The following is an 18,776-nucleotide window of genomic DNA, read 5'->3' on the forward strand; positions in this document are numbered from 1 at the left end:
CTGCACGCATGTGCGCCCCACATAGGTTATGATGATACTCTATTTGTGTGTCAATGAAAACTAAAGCAGTTTATTTGTCCATTAACACTATACTGATCCTTATCACGGGCGTCCTAATGCATTATAGTCTAGACCATGGACTCATTAAAAATCTATTATTTAATTTAAATCTGCTTTTTTGATAGCCAATATCCGTACTTTCTGCCTCAAAGCAGAAAGAGAGTCCACCTTTTCAAATCCAGTATTGATTGACACAAGAGATGCTCTCTGCAGCTCTGCTGTCACAACATGTCGTCCTAACTGTCACCTCCTGTCCTCTCATCTCCTGAAGTCCAAAGGTAATAGCCTTGTGTCAAAAATGCATAAAGGAAAAAGGCAAAAGCAAATTACCTTACAAGAGCACATGATGTCTAAATGATCCATCTTGAGATGGAGGTCAAACATTTTGTTCTTGCATTCAGTGGTCGCTGCAGAAAATATTTGAAGGGGGCCAGTGGAAATGTTGAGGTAGCAAACTGACAAGGTTGTACAATATAGAGGGATGTCAGGGACACAAGGTAATACTTAAAAACACTGTGGTGTATATTAGATTGAAAACTTTTAAATTCCTTGGCTGAGCTTGTGAATATCAAATCATGATACTCTTTAGTATCACACTTGTTTTTTGTGCCAAACTCAAATATGTTATTTGGTGATTATCTTGCAATTTTATATTCTCCAGATCTCCGCAAAGTTTGATTCACCTGGAGTCATTATAAGTATCTATGAGAGAATCAATCTTAGAATCCATCAGCTATTGGCCTGATAACGATTTAGCCTCTGAGGGTAATGGACAATATTTTGGGGACTCCGGTGGAGCCAGCGGATTTCCAGGCCAAGACTTCCTCTTCCATATTCTGGTGGTTATTTACAGTCTGATTAGCAACTTTAGACACAAGAATGGAGATGGAATTGGGAGATGATGTCTTCTGTACAGTTTAAACTGTTAATAGTTTGAAATCATCACGATAAAATCTAAGTTTTATCCAAATTGCAACTGGATTTTTAGTTTCTTGAAGACGTTTATTCCTTGTAATCTGAAAAGGATTCTTAAATTTTGACATACCAGAGGGGAGGTCCTTTTTGTGGGAAAATTAAACCCTGAGAGTTGTTGAGGTCACGTGGGATCCACCCAGCCATCCTGTGGATCGTTAAGGTCATAATAGAGTGAAGGTGTGTTTCTGGTCCTAGGGTCACCTGGCCATCATGTGGGTCGTTAGGGTCCTGGTGTGAATGGTATGTTTTCATTAGTGTATAATCACCTGAATGAAAAGCCCTTCATATCTACACAGGGAGCAGGTCCTCTTCCACAGAGCCCACCTTGTTCCACCACCGTGTTTCTATGGTAACCCAGAAAGGTCATATTAAACAGTTGCTGCAGAGAGGGCCTTTTGCATTTTTCGTGAGTTTCACAAATTCTACAGATTCTCCCACTTGGAAGAAGAGGATAAGTTAATGGGTAATTCAGTTAGTCGCAATGTGCAACCTCAACGCTATGCCTCTAAATCCAACACACTGCTCCTTTAAAGTGCTTTCAAACTGATTGTTATGGTGATATTCATATTAAAGATAGGGGTCACCTGAGCCAGCCCTACGAGCTTTATCAACAAGGACAAATTTAAGGCTAATTTTAAAAGCAGGGAGGGTGTTTGCTTCCTGAACCCAATCTACAGCTTGTTCCACAAAAGAGGAGCCTGATAGCTGAAAGCTTTGCCTCCCATCTGTGGAAAATATTTGAAAGCACAAGTAATCCTATATACTATATCCTACAGTATATCCTATATCCTGATAGGGAAGTGTTTTTACCACCGCTGCTTCCCAATAATTTTTTTATTGTTTTATTAATGAATGTAGTGCTCTACTGGTTAGAAGAAATGGAAATACTTTGCAAAATGTAGTCGAGGCTGTATGAGGACGACCTCAGTGTTAACTAGAGGGGCTATTGAACGGTATACTGTGGAGAGACACTGACTTCTAGTGGTCAGTATGATGTTACTCTAATGGACACGCAAAAGGGGTTATAGAATGTTTTTTATATCGTTAATTCTTTCCCTCATGAATTTAAATAAAAATATATTCTATACAATGACTATACAGCTGTTAATTTCTGTGTTTTGATACAAAACCATCATGTGGGAAAGAAACAAACATAAAAATAAATATTTGCAGGTATTAGCAAATACTGAAAAGAAGAAGTGACAGGAGATGAGAGCTCATATAAATGACCAATTTATGCTCAGGGTTTGTCTCATGTATGTTTTTATCATTAATTCATGTTGTCCACCAGCTCTATGACCACTTGAAAGACTTTACTCTGATTCATATTTTTACTAAAATGTATTCTGAAATTCAGGTTTAAAAAGAAGATTGCATATGTAAATCATGGAACAGTACGAGCATTTAGTGATTATGTGTAATCTATGAAGTGTAAATCTGTATAAAGCATAAAATATTTGGCATTAATATGTTTTAGTGCCTTAGCATGTTATATTAATTTTACGTGATAAATGTAGTGTAAACTGCAGACAACACAGAGGGTGAAGAGTGCAGAGAAGTCTGTTGTTGGGAACAAACTAATTGTATGATGTACAACCATCAGAGGGCAGTGTTGAGCTGTGATCACAGACTATATAAAAAGGCTGTGTTATGCACACATAACAGATTTACGGCCAATTCAAACACCTGGTGTTTGGCCCATGACAATTCATCACGAAAACAGGAAGATGTGTTTCTTGCCTTTAGCTCTTGTGCAGGTTGAAGATTAAATCTTTAAAGGATGCCAAAACATCTGCACCTTAAACAGAGAGGGATGTCAGAGGTGCTCAAACCTTGAATGTTGATGAAACAACTTAGACCGATTGGGAAAAACACACATATAATGACAACAATATCTAAAAACGTGAATAATTTGCTCTTTCCTTAACTCTGACAATGCAAGTATTTAAATCTTGCTCATTGGCTTCAGTAAAAGTGTGAATGCAGCCTGTGTCTAAACTGATGATACTGAGCTGAGATAAAGAGATGATGATCTCTTTATCATTGTACCTTCACAAAAGAGGTTGTGTTTTCTATACAGTGTTTTTGTTTGTCAGCAGAATTATGGGAAGACTACCGTGCTGAATTTCATGAGACTTGGAGGAAAGGAGTGTCATGAGCCAACGAAGAACCCATTAAATTTGTGAGCACATCTCAATCACTGTTTAGAGTTAGGTCACTTTTATTCACATTGCAAGACAGCATTTTACTAAATGCCATACATCTCATGAAATAAGCAAGTTTAGAAGTACGATTACGCAACGTTCCATGTTCAAGTGTATCAGTAATCCTCTGGGATACATATGTACTTGCTCAGTCTTAATACAGCAGGAAGTATGGAGCACTCGCGGTCAGTGGTTTCATAGTGGAGAACTGCAACTGGTAGGGCAGCTGAAATTTGAGCCTTCAGCTCAGAACAAGTGCATTTTGACATTATTTCGATAATTGTGGAAATATTTGTAATCATATGTAGCAGTTGTAGATTTGCATATCATAGAGGAGTGACCTACTGGCCTCTGTGGAGGACATACTCTCAAGTGATTAGGTCACTACAGTAAAACTTGCATACCAATGTGGGTCCTTGTTTGGAACCTTTTCCAGTATGAACACTGACCCTGTTGGGACCAGTAATCATCATGGGAACCAAAACCTGGTCTTAATGTGGCAAAACGTCATTTCTAAGGCCCTGGTTAAGGTTAGGGTTAAGGCAGTGAATTGAGGTTAGGTTCAGGTTATGGTTTGGGTTAGGCTCTCCATCCTGAATGTTAGTAAGTCCTAACACAGATAGCTTGTGTGTGTGTGTGTGTGTGTGTGTGTGTGTGTGTGTGTGTGTGTGTGTGTGTGTGTGTGTGTGTGTGTGTGTGTGTGTGTGTGTGTGTGTGTGTGTGTGTGTGTGTGTGTGTGTGTGTGTGTGTGTGTTTGTTTGCGTAGTCATTACCAGCAGTACACATTTTGTTCAAACACTAATGTTCTAAAGAACAAAAAGCAGGATTCTGTTCTTGTCTCTGCTCAAAATCTTTGCCGCCAGCCTGTGAATGTCTGAAATATCGAGATATGCTGAGGAATGATGAGGTCAACTGTGGAAACACTGTGGGATTAAACTCTCCTTCTTTTCCGTGTTGACTCTTCAAATATGGCTTTATCGCAATGACATACCATTTCTGTTGGTACAACAGTACTTTAAGTCTTCCATCAGAACATTCCAGTCTTCACAGATATACTGTATGTGACCCGCAGTTCTTACATGAAATTTTGCATGTCTGTGGATGATGCAAGAAATAAAACAATCAGTAATAAGCAGGTTAGCTTGTATGGTGTTGAAGGTTTTATGCACAGGACAGGCTTTCCAGAGGTGCAACGAAGGCAGATTGTGTTGTTACATCCTTATCATAAGGACAAGGACTGCCTGTGCTAATATTATTCTCCACTTTATGTAATAGAGAATTAAATAATGAAAAAAACAAAAAAACAAAACACTCCTGGCACGGGCAGAGCAACAACCTTTACACTGTTCTGATACAAACTGACCGCAGTATTTTTTTGATAAATGCCTGACAAACAGGAAGAAGAGCACACACACTCTGAAGAATGCACACGTTCATATTCATTTATCAATGTGGGAAACGTTCAGTGCTTCATTCTCAAACAGCGGTGCAGGAATGCAGCCCTGCTGCTGACTCTTGCTCAGCCTTATCTGGGCCTGCACAATCTGCCAGAGGTGTTCTCAAGAGAAATGCACACACAAGTACGTGCAAAAACACAGTGGCATTAAGAGTGTGACCGCAAAAAAACCACACACACAGGAGAAGAGAAATGGAGAGTCAGAGAGAGAATGACTTTGCCTGTTGAGGTTATGCTTTTTTAGACAAGGTGTGAAGACAAATCTGTTGGATGTACATGACAAATTCAAAGGCACACATTGGTTACGGGTGTGTGACCCTTTCGGGGTCTCTGGTTAATCTCAAGTTTGCGTTGCCCTCAGAAAGAAAAAAAAGTGAGTGTGAGTATGGCAGCATAAAATGTAAACACATTGTTTTAGCTGTGGGCCGTCCCAGTCAAGTTAACACTTGCTCCTACCGTCACACTGTACGTGTATGGAAAGTACTCGTCCTCGAGCTGTGGAAACACACAGTCCAGCTTTATGGATCGTAGTAATTCCAGTGTTTGGATAAGAGCGATGCATGAACCAAACACATACAGCACATGGGAAAGACACTTTTCATAAAGGGGTACCCCCCCCCCCCCCCCACACACACACACACACCTTCATCGCGGCATGACTGCCCTTCTCTGTGTTGAGTCTGACTCGGTCTAGACCAGGCCAGCTGTGGTACAACAGACCCCATTGTCTTCTGCTATATGAAACTGTTACGTAAGAAACAAGACAAGGTGTGAAATCACCATCTACCAAGTCCAATCATGGAGTTATTGGTGTGGAATGAAGGCAGGACACGGAGAGATGTGGATGTGGCGATGAGGGGAAGTGGAGAGGGAAATCCAGAGCAGGTCTGGCTCTGAGAAGGTGTAATTACCTGGAACAAACTGTAGTGTAAACAAGTGACTGTAGAGATTAGGAGGGATTTAAAGAGCAAAACCAGAGCAAAGCCACAACTTCACCGTCTGAGAAGTTGCATATGGTGTGGTCTCCATGTATACTCATTATTACGCAACATACACACACGCACACACATAATTATTATTTTAATACATTTAATAGTGCACTTTGATTAACCTGTACAGAAATAATATTAATAAAAAAGATAAAACATTTTTTTCTGTAACACAAAGCTTAACATGTACAATAAAATAAAATAAAATGATATGATACAAAACAAACATATATCTGAGGTATAAATATATTTGCTTTAAATTAACTGTCATTGTCATGCGTTATTATTTGGCAGAGACACAGTCGCAAGGTACAAACACTTATGATACTAACAATGGCTTAGTGAATTAATCATACAACTCGACATGAACAATACACACCCTCAGATTGAAGCACGAGTGTCATGAATTAACAAGGTCGACTGTTATGAGGACCGAAATCTTTTTTAAACTTCCTTAAAAACACTGACACGACAGTACAGAGAAAGAAGCTTACACAAAGATAGTTTTCCTTCCTTTTTAAAATCGCACATTCAGTCTGCCCTCTTCTTTACAGTAAAACCTGTAAAATCTCCACCTTTATAAAAGGACCATTTTTTTTCTCTGTTTTTATTCTCTTCTCTTTTTTATAGGACCAGCTGGAGGCTTCTGTTGCAGGTTAGAGCAGTGAACTGTGTTTTCTGTTCACATGTACGTCAAAGCAGTTGTAAAATTCAGTCCTTATTTAAAACAATTTTTTTCAATATACATGTGATGTCTGGCCTACAACTATTATTAAAAAAAACTGTGCTGTGCTCTAAACAAAACAACCTCTAACACATGAAACAGTGGGATTTCTTTCAGCTTTTTCTTAATTTGGTCCATTTAATCTGTTGGTCTTACATTTTTTATTTTTTTTGTCTGCGTGAGACTTCCTTACAACCTCCTACTCATCTTTAAAGTCTTTGAATAGTTCTCTTTTGGCACTATGTTGCTTTACTAGCATAGAAACTATATTTTCTTCTGCATCTCCAAGAATAAAGACAACTTCCATATGAAGTTCATGACACATTGAGGCTAACGGAATTAAAGTTTTCTTGAGGAAATTAGGAGACATCAATTTGTGCGTCAGTAAATGAGGTCCTTACTTGAATCTCTCTTTTCTAGTTGGTGAGCCAGCCACCACAACTCATCAGTCTCTACTTATGAAACACTAAAACCCTCTGTGCTATCAGCTACCTGTCATCTCACTATTTCCTGTCTATTGTCTCCACTCAGTCTGCATTTTACCAGCACATTCACATCTTTCCCCACCCATGGATTCATCAATCAGCTGACCACAATAATGTCTACTATTCCTACTGTGCTTTGCTGTAACAGAAAAAGGGACAGAGGTAACACGAGACGGACACCAACCATTACTGTGTGGACAGAATACTATTATGTACACATTATTCTGTGACTGGAGAACCAGCACGACAAATATGTTTTAACTATTTGTTGCTTCGCACACACACACACACACACACACACGTCGAATCCCGCTTGCTTCTCAGAAGCAATAGCACCCTTTGGATAAAGTTTATACCATGCACCCTGTATCAGCAACATCACGTCGTCTGGCCCAGATAAATGTTTGTGTGACTAGAGTCTTCCTGGCAGCACGCTGAGAGTCCCAACAGAACAGTTTTAAATGTAATATCAGTGGCCGAAAAAGTCCTTCAATCCAGGATCCAGAGTTTGTCCTTTTAAATACGAGTAGAAAGAGGCTCGGACCCCGTCGACCTCTCTGCTGAAATGACTCTTTTCACTCCAAGAATCTGTCGGTGTCCAAATGTCACACTGCTTTCTCATTTGTCCACGGACACGGTGAATGAGTCTCGTATCCGCGCCACCTCAGCAGCGCACAAGTGTCCGTACAGTTTATTGTACCACTCTGGGAAACGACCCCTGAAAAGAAGAAAGACACGTGGCGTTGGCTCACTGGCTTACTATGATTCATAATTCTTGTTTGGTCCTGTAAATGATTCACTCACCTGCAGTCGATTCTGGAAACGTGTGTGAGTCTGGATTTGTTGGATCCGCAGGGCTCGATGAAGTAGCGTGAGGTGAGGACGTTGGCTCGTACACCAACCACCGGCGCCCCTTCATGGTCCACAGACGTGCACACAAGTGCACACGCTCCCTTCGGCAGGTCTGTTATCCATGTTCTGGTAGAAAGTGGCAAGAGTTCAGATTAGGAACAAAATATAGTGATCAAGAAAACTGTGGAAAGGAAAAGACAAAGATATGAGACACGGACGAGCAGAAGGAAAATGGTCTACCTGAGCACTAGGTGGTCTCTGGTTGGATGTGGAGCCATGGTGTTCCTGACATAGTGGTAGACCTCCGTCCTCTCGTCAAGGGTCTCCACTACTCGGCTCTCGAGCAGGTCCTCGTCCCAGTGTCCCTGCTCACGCAGCACCCGCATCAAAATGTCCTCGGGACTTGCAGGAACCTCAACGGTCACTTTCCAGAGCCGCAGTGGAAACCCATCGTGCACCTTATAAAATCAAATATGGAAAGACCCATTTAACTCGCATACAGTTTTACATTTCATGTCGTTATTTGAAAGCAGAAAGATGACAGGAAATCGGAGGCAGTGAAAAAATTCGGGGAATAACATGCAACAAAGCATGTTATTTTCATAGATAAGTATGAACTTCAAGTGTCTTATACATGTGTTTGGGGGCTTCCTGTAGGATATCTAATTGTATCAGTCATGTCATATTATAAAAATTAACTGTGGTAATCCAGCTGTGATTTCATGCACAACGGTCGGGCTGTGTTTCAAAACATCCCTTTGCCCTTTAGCCAAGTCAGCTGCTTCATTCTGCCATCAGATGATGAAGAGCACACAGTCTTCGCCTTGTGACTTTCAAACTGGAGACCAGATAACCTCATCCAGGCCCCATGCACACTAGCCACAGGAAATGTAGGCCTGGGATAATGGGGGAGGTTGTGTGTGTGTGTGTGTGTGTGTGTGTGTGTGTGTGTGTGTGTGTGTGTGTGTGTGTGTGTGTGTGTGTGTGTGTGTGTGTGTGTGTGTGTGTGTGTGTGTGTGTGTGTGTGTGTGTGTGTGTGTGTGTGTGTGTGTGTGTGTGTGTGTGTGTGTGTGTGTCTGTCTGTCTGTCTGTCTGTCGAGCTGATGTCATTCTGGGATGGAGTCCAGTGCTGGGATAGGAACGAGAAGCCAAGGGCCAGGCCACTTTCACACGGATGTGTTTCTATACAGGAAACCCTAACTGCTGGTTTTCCACTCGGTATTTAGAGAAGCAGCAGAGAGGCGAGGCTTAACGCGAAGACAGGAAACAGAGATGGTGTGTGTGCCTCATGCATGGTGGCTTGTTTACACATAAAGACAATTTGACTGACAATGTGCTTTTTTCTTTTCAATAATACATTTTTCCTGAATCCAATTACTTTCGCTTTGTGGCATATTTAGCGTTGCTTTCACCCGTTGCCACAAACAAACGCTGAAAGCAGCCACATAGAAAAAGACGGTATGAAATGACAGTGGACCTACCTTCCTGCAGGCCAGCTCGGCGTGCTCGGGCGTAGAGCAGCTGTCATAACCTTTGAACTTGTCTTTGGCCTCTTTGAGGAGACTGTCCAGGCTGTCCTGCAGGTAGGCCCTGTAGCCTCCTTGCCCGGCGTCTTCCCCCATGAGCTCCTCCAAGCGTTGCGGCAGCAGAGCCTGCTCCACGTAGGAGTTCCTGCAGCGATTCATTTCATCTGGGATCTGTGACAAAAGAGGAGGAAGGAGGGTCAGAACATTTACTCAAGTCTTTTTCTTCTCCAATGTGTTGCAGGGGCCATTAGCAGGTAGGGTGTATGACGGCTAAATGTGTTTGATTTGACAGATTCGGTTCACCTTCCTTATTTGTGAGAAGCATCAGTAAATATTTACCACAATATTGTTCCATGTAAAACCGAGAGACGTAAGGGAGATAAAACTTGGTGGACAGCCTCACAGTTTAAAGCTGCCCTCCACTCAATATTATTTCACTTGAATGTCTGAGTTTCACTGAGCAAAACACATTTTTTATGGGAAAAATGTGTTATTATTCAAAGCGGGTCAAATTTCACAGGTCTTAAATCCTGTCTGGACAAGTGATCAGCGCCGGGTCTCTGGACGTCATGCTTTGATTTGGTCAGGCATCTCTATCTTTATTACATAATCCCCTTAATCAATGGAAAACTGTATTAAGTGTGACCTGGATAAGGATGCCAAACACATCCTGTTTCATCTCCCTGTTCATTGTTTATCTCATTTATTTGTACTTGCCATCTTTCAAGTTTAATTGGATCCTAACTATATTATGTTGTGAGATTGTCATTAGATAAGAGAAGGCTGGCTCACACGGAAGTTACTTCATTGGACATCTTCCATTTATAAACCTCCAAAAGCAAATACCAATTTCATTAAAGAAAATAATTTAGGATATAATTGAGTTTAGTTGTGTGATGTGATGATGAGAGGAAGCCAGGAAGCTCCCACACAATCTAATAAAACTTGTAATGATATTAATGACCCACTGTATGTGGGCTTTATGCATATACTGGAGGAGGTTGGAAAAGATGGTACAAGGCTTTAGACTCAATGTCATTGTAATTGGATCAGTTATGCTGCAGTTTGCTGATTATTTCCTGTTGTGTCCAGTCGAGTGGTCTCCATGTGGAGGCACTGAACCTCACTGACTGAGACGGATTCATGGATTTGGGACATTTGTTTGACTATACTTTAGTTTAACTTTCTCCACATATGTTTGAGGAGGGTATAAATGGACAGAGGCACAAAGTAAAGTCGAACAGAGAGGCCTTCAAAACAGGGGCCCAGTTGACACATTTACTTTATGTAATCATAATAATGGTTGAACAGACGACAGCATGAAATGGATCAACCAGTTATGCAACCGGGACAACGTTTGTTTACAGGACAAACACAGGGACACAAGGTATGTGTGGTGGTGGCACGGTGCAGTTAGAGCACACGGTCATTTTCAGTATCGTGAACCACTGACCCTGAAGAGTTTCCTGCACTCCTGGATCATGTGTGCCAGGCCATGAGTGGCAGCCAGGTTCTCGTTCAGGTCCCTCTGGTCCGGCTTTCCCAGCGTCTGCTTCCGGTTCATCACCCTTTGACAAAGAAGGAGGGAAAAAACAAGTACATGCATGACAATATGAATTACAGCATCCATCATGTATACAGTGTGGAAACAAAGAGTTAAGCTATATGCAGCATAGCGCACACACACACACACACACACACACACACAGGTGCCATATGTGTTTCTTGATGAGGTTAAGATATATTTGGAGCCTTTCTATTTCCTCTGTCTCTCTCCCTTCCTCTGCTCTCCTGCTTTGTTCTCTTCCTTCTGCTTCTCTGGCCTCCATCTCGAGTATCCTCCTCTTTGGTTTCTTGTGGCCCTTTCCCGTTTTTAAAATGCACAGCATACGACACGTTATGTAAGCTGCTACGACACTAACTGTGCCAGTAAAAGGCGCTGGCATCCTAAAACAGACACGCACCTCGGCGAGGAGCTCTCCTTGCGGCGCAGGGTGTTGAGGTGGAAGAGGGACGGGGCCAGACAGACGGCCAGGTTGGTGGGAGTCATCTGGTTCTCGGCCACGCTGGCCGTCACGTCACTCAGCAGACACAGCAGCGTCCGCAGCGCCTCTCGGTTCTCATCCGGCAGCAGCAGCACGGCAGCGCGAGCAGCCTGGAGACGGAGCTCCTTCGGCATGTCTGGAGAAGAAGATGGAATTTGTCAAGGATGCGGATCACAGCTATTACCTGCCATCATGCCACATCATTTCATCTTTTTTTTTTTTTTTTTACATCTTTTGGTTAATTCAGGAAGCAGATTGTGCAGGACTTCCCTTCGCCTGCCAAGAATGAGTTACGACGGGATCTGCGCGGACATAAGCTTATATGGATGTGTACACTATATGCCACATGTTCATACTTCATGCGTAGGATTGGCTTTGTTTCCCCTAAATATGAACATCTTCTAATGCAACAGGAAACGAATCCCATGTTAACAGAGGATTCATGGTATCACATTCAGTATGTCACGTTATTCCGCAGGTATTTCCTGCTCGTCTGTTTGATTTATTTGAATGCTTTTACAGTGTCTTGCTTCGCTGCAGGCAAGAATCTACAGCTCCAAAACAGTACCATCACATGTATCCCTTCGTGCAGGCTTCTGACAGATGTGCAGCTGCATGTGTGAATATTGTGCAGCTGCATGTGGACGTATTAGTGACATTGTTATGTATGTTTTGGGGATTCTTACACTGATAGATCTGCAGGAAGGTCTCAGACAGTTTGCTAGTCAGCAGGGGTTCTGGTAAATCTCTGAAGTACTGCTTCAGCATGTCGGCGACGTCATAAGCCGACTGGCCCCCGTAGCTGACTCCTCCCCCGTCTGCGCCGCTCGCCTCGTTCATCTGACGAAGAGCTTGGATACGAGACTTCACTCCCGATTTCCTGAAAAGACCCACCTGGACAGAGAAACGAAGAGAGGCAGCGTTACATCACTCATACATACAGAAACCTGATAAGTCAGCTTTGAACTATAATTCCCTCATTATTCTCAGTGTCACCGTGAGTGCAATGTTTGATCTTATTAATCGAGCATATCAAAAATGATTCATTTCGCGAAATCACGCACACAGAAATCTCTTTTAAAGTGACAGGCTGTTACGGTTGGAAAATAAGATTCTTGACAAATCCAGAGCTTACAGTCAATATAGTTACGTCACAACAGATTCTTTTGACTGCATTTACAAGAAACTCCCAGTAGACAGTTTTGTGCTGAATGCTGTATAAGACGCTGTTTGAAATGGCAGTGTTGGGGAGGAAAGGAGAAAAAAGGCTTCGGATTGTCCAGTTGGAATATTTTCCCATCAGCTTCCAAACAGAGGCGCCTTGTCCAGCTTTGAAAAGAACACCGTCGCTCTCTTTTTTATTTTTCCCTCCATTACTAGCTGTTTTCTACCTTTCTTTTCCTTCTGCACAAACACTTTCAAACTTTTTGCCAGTTGACTTTCCAGCTGCACACTTTGACTCTCCCCAAGCCTCCAGGCTTCAGCGTACGTGCGACATGGAGATGACAAAAAAGGGGGAAACATAGAAACTGTATACACATACAGACTAAGCGGGTATCATGCTTTTTCCGATTCACTGCTCCGCCTTACGTAACATCCAGTAAAAAAATAAAAAAAAAAGTATGGATGAATACTCGACTGATTGCAGATGTCCTGAAATTGAGATATTACGCAACTCAAGCCGCTTCAAAAACTTTTTCCATTAGCTGAAGGAACTAAAAATGGTACGTCGAGCTAAAACCAAAAGCCTCGCATGAAATTTGACTTTGTACTAAATGTTGTATTTTGTGTATGGCCCATGTGTGTGTATTTGTGTGTAGTTTATGTTACCTGGTCGAGGCACTGGTTACGCAAGTAGCGCATGGCCTGCTGAATTCCTTGCGGGAGGGGCTGGCCGGTCCGCTGGACGATGACTTGCAGTGGCACACCGAACACATTCCTGTCTTTGTAGTCGCGCACCTTGATCCGCTTCATAAACTTTGGCACAGCCCTGCAGCATGCACACAAGAAAAGAAAACTCTATGACTTTTAATCTTTACGCAGTCCAACAACTTAACGACATTTTTTTCACTCTTATGTCACAACCGTGGAGGTTAATTAGCTCTGCGAAAACAGAAAAAACAAAAGACAATCAAATTGTTGACACACAAAATTGATTTGTCGCAGCCTCAGACATGTTTCAAGTGGATTTAACGTAAACTCTTTGAGAGTAAATCAAATTGCTACAGAATTAGTCTTGCTACTTAAAAGTGTCTGTGATATGTGTGGAAGGAGGAAATCAAGAGGCTTGTCTCCAGGTTTATGAGGGGTGAAGGGGACAATAGAGGAGGGGAGCGGGGTGTAATCCACGGTGTCAAAGGGGGAGGAACCCACTGCTTTATATATCCGCACGCAGTGTCTGTCTCACTATCATGTGAATGTGCGTGCATGCACCCGGGTGCCCGTGAACAGCGAGTCTATAAACTGCAAACCTGGAGTTGAAACATGCAACCCTGACCGTTTCACAAGAATGTGCTCACAGATTTATGGCTGCGCATCTATCTGCATGTCTTTGAGTGCGTTTAGCACAGAGACGCTGTGCGTGACTCAGGACAAGCACGTCTTTGTAAGAGCTGCTGTTCACAAGACTCGCAGTGCTTCTCAGAACCACAGTTTGGGGGGGGGGGGGGGATGAAAAAAGGAGCATATTATGATCCCAGACAGAATTCTGAATATTTATGGGTCTCCAGCATCCAACAGTTGGACTCTGTCTTTCAGTGAGCCACAACCTGTCATAAGACTGCCATAATGCCTTCTATTTCTGTCCGTGTCAGGCCATGGGGGGAAGGAAAAACACAACGAACTGAGAATTTTTCAGTTTTGGTGAAAAAACAGGCAACTGTATACATGTTTGGTTCGCAGCTATTTTACACAATAATGTCTTATAGTAGAGATTTTGTAAAGAATGTCTCATAATACATGTTCTGCTAGACAAACTAAAGTCTTGTGTTTCCCTTGCATTTTGCGCAACTTTAAGTTCAGGGCCTTTCTATCAAATGCTCTTTCTAATGGATCAGATGTGAGAAAAAAATACCAACATGCAGGACTGCAGACGAAATAATTCAGCAGCATTAAGGCCTGGAGCCACTGTGAAATGTCCAAATTAGATACGATAAGTAGGACATTGACTGCTATTGGATAATTGTGAGCAGTGTATAACGTGAGGGCAGACCTACATCCTAGAAGTGGTATGGAATATAGTTCGGAACGGTATTTGTTGTTGGCAGCTTTTTCAAGCCTCCAGCTCAACACCTTGTGTGTGAACAGCCATGATTGCCCCGTTGAGAAAAAGACAATGTACGCCCCTTCCCAGCAATTATGGGCCTGGGAAAAGAATGTGAAACCCAACCTCTCTGGACAGCCGTCACCGTACTATACAACAACCTGCAGATGGAGGGGATTGGGAGAAGGGTAGGATTGAGGGGTAGTAGCTGCCTTGAATGGATATATTTTAACAGGAACAATTTGCTAGATGAAGATGTCAACAAAAACGCCTTCTCCTCCATGAACAAAACCTGCAATTCCATTGCATAACTCTCCACTTTACACAGGTCTACTTACCAACTGAAGCCATGTTTGTTTGTAGGGGTGTGTTTCTCCAGCAGAGCAGTGAGCTGCAGGAGGGAGAGCTTCTGGAGCAGATTCATCTGTAGCACAGACTGGCAGCTAATCTGGAGCTGGGCGGAGGCCAAGCTGGGCCGATGGGAGTTCTGGAAGCTCGGCCAGCGCAGCTTCTGCGGTCTGGAGTGAATTGAGAGAGAAGGATGGAGCACAAATTGAGATGTGAGAAGAGGAGTGATGATTGAAAAATAGCAGTTTAAGTCTCGGGATCTGTCATGCCGTTTGTGTATACATAAACAAAGAAAATAACACAGGGCCACACACAGCATTTATAGTTGTACGCACAGACCGATCAGTTTAGGGATCACAAGGACTGTGTACATCAATCAAGAGATTGTCTAAAAGCCTAAAAACCGCCGAACGTAATTCTGCCTGTGAATTCCTGAAAGCACAGAAACGGTCTCCATGGAGACCTAACAGCATTCCAGAGTATTCAGCAGCATTATGTAAAGAGAGAACTCTCAGTGTGTCCCCTTGTTTATTCCTCGCTGTCACCTTTTATGGAGAACCCCTCTTTTGTTTCTACCTGTTTGAGTTTTACATAAGAAGAGCATGAGCCTATTCGGAAGCAGCAGGCTGAATTTGAGATCTCTATCTTAAAGGAGCAGTTCACACAAATATGAAAAAGTAACAAAAAAAGTTATGTAAAAAAAAAAAAAAAAAAAAAAAAAAGGTATCTGCAGAATGGTTGACAGTGTGGCTTTTGGATTCTGTATAATACATGTTGCTGTTTAAATGGATGAATGCGTGCCTTTATTTTATTGGGGTGGAGGCACAAATCCCAAAACCATGATTAGACACCATGAACTGACCCTTTATTGGTTATAATGCATTAACATAGTTTGGATTTGCTTCACTGACCTGCTGGTTCGAGTTAGAGACGCTCCGACACCAGAATCTCTTCTCTCCCTCATCCCCTCCTCTCCCTCGCCCAGGGGGTTTCCTGTGCTGTCTTGGTCACTTCCGTTCTCCGTCTCCTCCAGTCGGTTCTGCAGAGGAGAGGACGGGCACGGGGAGGCCGAGTCCAGAGCTGAATCGGAATCCCCTTCCTCCTCTTCGTCCTCCTCCTCCTCTTCCTCCTCCTCGCCGGTCACAGCCTCGGACCAGGCGTTAACAAAACGCTGCAGGCCGCTGACATGTTGAAGCACTTCCTCTAATTTGCGCTCATCCCCCTCTTCCTCCTCTCCTTCCTCTCTCTCAGCGTATGGGACGTTGTCATAAAAACTGAGCCGGCTGTCGACGGAGCCTGAAGAGCCGCGACGCTGACGTCTACTTTGACGCCCCCTCAAGATCACAGAGTTTCCGTTACCGTTCCCGTTGTTATTGCGTGAACTCCCATCCTGCAGGGCTTTGGGGAAGGTTCCAGGCTTGTGGCCCTCTGGTAAATAGAAGAAGATCATGCCGTCCTCTTCCTCCTCTTCTTCTGCTTGTCTGCTATTGTCTTTAACAGTGCAGTTGTTCCTGCGGTTCTGCTCGTCTACCGTCATCCCATTACTGGCTTGGCAGGGGACGGGCAGGGCAGATTTGGGTGGAGGTGTTGGCTGTCGACCTGAAGCTTGTTGGAGAATGCTGAAAGGATCAAAACCCTCCAAATACATTCCTCCTCTCTTGCTGGAGCCGGCTGCTGTGCTGTGGCTGCGAGCTCGTGTCACTGGACTCGGTGTGCTCACGGCACTTCCACTGCTTGCCTCCGACTGGCTGCTCCCAGTGCTCCCAGTGCTCCCGTTGCTGGTCTGAGTGGAGTAAGACACGGAGCGGTTCCGGTTAAGCGTCATAGTCTGAGTGGGATTGCGGTGGTGAATTAGGTTCTCGTTGAGGTTGATACTGGAGATGTCGACACAGTTGAGCCTCCGCAGTTTGTCATCATCTAGACCCTCTTTAATGACAGGGCCACTGATTTCTATTTTCCCCCCACTGCTGTTCCCCTTCTTCTTCCTCTTGGACGAGGTGCCGCTGCGAAGCCGCAGACTCTCCATCCTTTTGAGGAAGCTCTTCGCTCTTGATCGTGTACTTTTGCCACTGTCACCACCTCGGTCCAGACTTCCTCCGATTCCTACCATCCCTGTTTTCACATCAAAGGTGAACTGTCTGAGGGTTTCCAGAGGCGATGGCGGCAACCCATCGGACAGAGAGTCCTCATTAGCACATCCTGACCCGCCGGTGCCCGAGGAGGAGCACATGCTAGCTACCGAGCTGGCACGGGTGGCACCAGCGGGTGCAGCGTCATTTACCAGGCCGGCACCATGGCTCTTCTCTTCTCTTCCTCCACTCCCACTGCTGTGGATGGAGCCCACTTCAGGCTGTTCACTGAGGTCAGTCAGCACACTCTCTGAACTGTTGCCTTCACGCAGGGCAAGCTTGCCTTTCTGGGATACTTGGTCCTTGGGAAACGGGGGCTGGACAGCATCTGTGGGCAACGCTGAGAAAACCTCCAGCTCCTCCATGCGGGACCAGCGCTTGCTGTCCCTCTGGAAGGTCCAGCGGCCACTGATGGCACAAGGCTCGTCCTCATCCGAGTCCTCACTCTGAATAGGGGGCGAAGGAAGGGAAAGAAATAGCAAGAAGAGAAGGAAAAAAGAGCGGGAGGGAAAGGAACAGTTAGAGGACATTATGCACGGCTGTGTTTTCCACTTCTTTTCCACATTCCTCCCCTCGGATATAGGAAACTTTCTAGAGTTATTGAATATATTTTAAAATTGTTCTAATTTTAAACTATGTTAAATATAATTATATAAAATGGGGGTCAAATACACAAGACCTTTTAGGTAAGGTCTGAAGAATTCCAGTGACATAATAAGTAAGCAGTTATCTGAACTGAGATCTTGACGTTATGCATATGACATGATGAAGTAAAGATATTCATGTCCAGTCTGTAAACACATCTCACTTACTTCCTGACTGCTTGGACAATACATGCAATAATCACAGAATAAAATGGCCCTTTCGGAGTCTCATTTTATGTACATGCACCTTACTGAAATACACACACCTCCCCCACATTGGTTAATCTATCTTAGGCCCTGAAGGGAGTTGAGGAAATTCCATTATGACCCCTATAGCTCACAATGCAGCCAGCCAGACTGGGGTCAACCCCCACCTCCACACACACCCCACAGTCTTTACATCCACTGTCTGTATGCTTGTATGTTCACACACATTCAGAGTAACACTACTGTCAGTTTTTCGTCTTCCCCGTTGTGAATAACCAAAGCTCACAAAACCAAACCACAGGCCACAATTTAACCACCCCCCCTAGCCTCACTTTTTAAAACCTACCTATTGTATAATCTGAACTCAGAAGAACACAAAACCTTTTTTAAACTGTCCAAATAAAGCTACTTTACTAAGATGCCCAAAAATGTACACTTTGAATTCAACAATCCAGAAATAGAATGATTAAATCAAGCAAAATAGTTGTTTTACAGCTTGTGTGTCATTTTCCCTCCTCACAAAGGGTACATGATATAATGATATATGGAGCATATATCATTATACATATCATCTACAGTATGTTCTGCAGTGGAAACATAATGTATTCAAATACAGTTCTAATAAAAATTAACAATTAGTGGGATTTTTCGCTGCCACAAACAGAGCTTTTCTTAAAAAGACTGATTTAGGGAGGACAAAAGATATTTTTATGATAATTTTGTAAAACACTGCGACTTGTTTCTCCACGTTTTGCTGGAGACAGGAAGATGGAGATTTAAGAGAGGGAATGTGAAGACATGAGGAGATCAATGCATTCCTAAACTGTCTGGGTGTGGGGCTAGGCTGGGGTGGGTGGCTGTGGTCCCATA

The 18,776-nt window shown here is 43.3% G+C and overlaps 1 protein-coding gene across 4 annotated transcripts in view; it reads right to left on the reverse strand.

Moving 5' to 3' along the window:
• Window positions 1-5,767: 5,767 nt before the first annotated feature.
• dlc1 (DLC1 Rho GTPase activating protein) overlaps window positions 5,768-18,776 on the reverse strand; it is an 80,426-nt gene continuing 67,417 nt past the window's right edge. For all 4 annotated transcript variants that reach the window (XM_069697518.1, XM_069697519.1, XM_069697520.1 and 1 more), the window contains 10 exons: window positions 15,838-17,501; window positions 14,917-15,096; window positions 13,147-13,306; window positions 12,003-12,210; window positions 11,236-11,452; window positions 10,725-10,839; window positions 9,227-9,442; window positions 7,986-8,203; window positions 7,698-7,871; window positions 5,768-7,611 (listed from right to left, as the gene is read on the reverse strand). In XM_069697518.1, the coding sequence (XP_069553619.1) occupies window positions 7,512-7,611; window positions 7,698-7,871; window positions 7,986-8,203; window positions 9,227-9,442; window positions 10,725-10,839; window positions 11,236-11,452; window positions 12,003-12,210; window positions 13,147-13,306; window positions 14,917-15,096; window positions 15,838-17,501 (3,252 nt within the window). In that variant the 3' untranslated portion in view covers window positions 5,768-7,511. The remainder of the gene's footprint in view (window positions 7,612-7,697; window positions 7,872-7,985; window positions 8,204-9,226; window positions 9,443-10,724; window positions 10,840-11,235; window positions 11,453-12,002; window positions 12,211-13,146; window positions 13,307-14,916; window positions 15,097-15,837; window positions 17,502-18,776) is intronic.

This window comes from Brachyistius frenatus, unplaced genomic scaffold (assembly GCF_029030835.1).
Source record: "Brachyistius frenatus isolate BFR_SWC_R1_liver_20210118 unplaced genomic scaffold, ASM2903083v1 Contig_23, whole genome shotgun sequence".
Lineage (NCBI taxonomy): Eukaryota > Metazoa > Chordata > Actinopteri > Embiotocidae > Brachyistius > Brachyistius frenatus.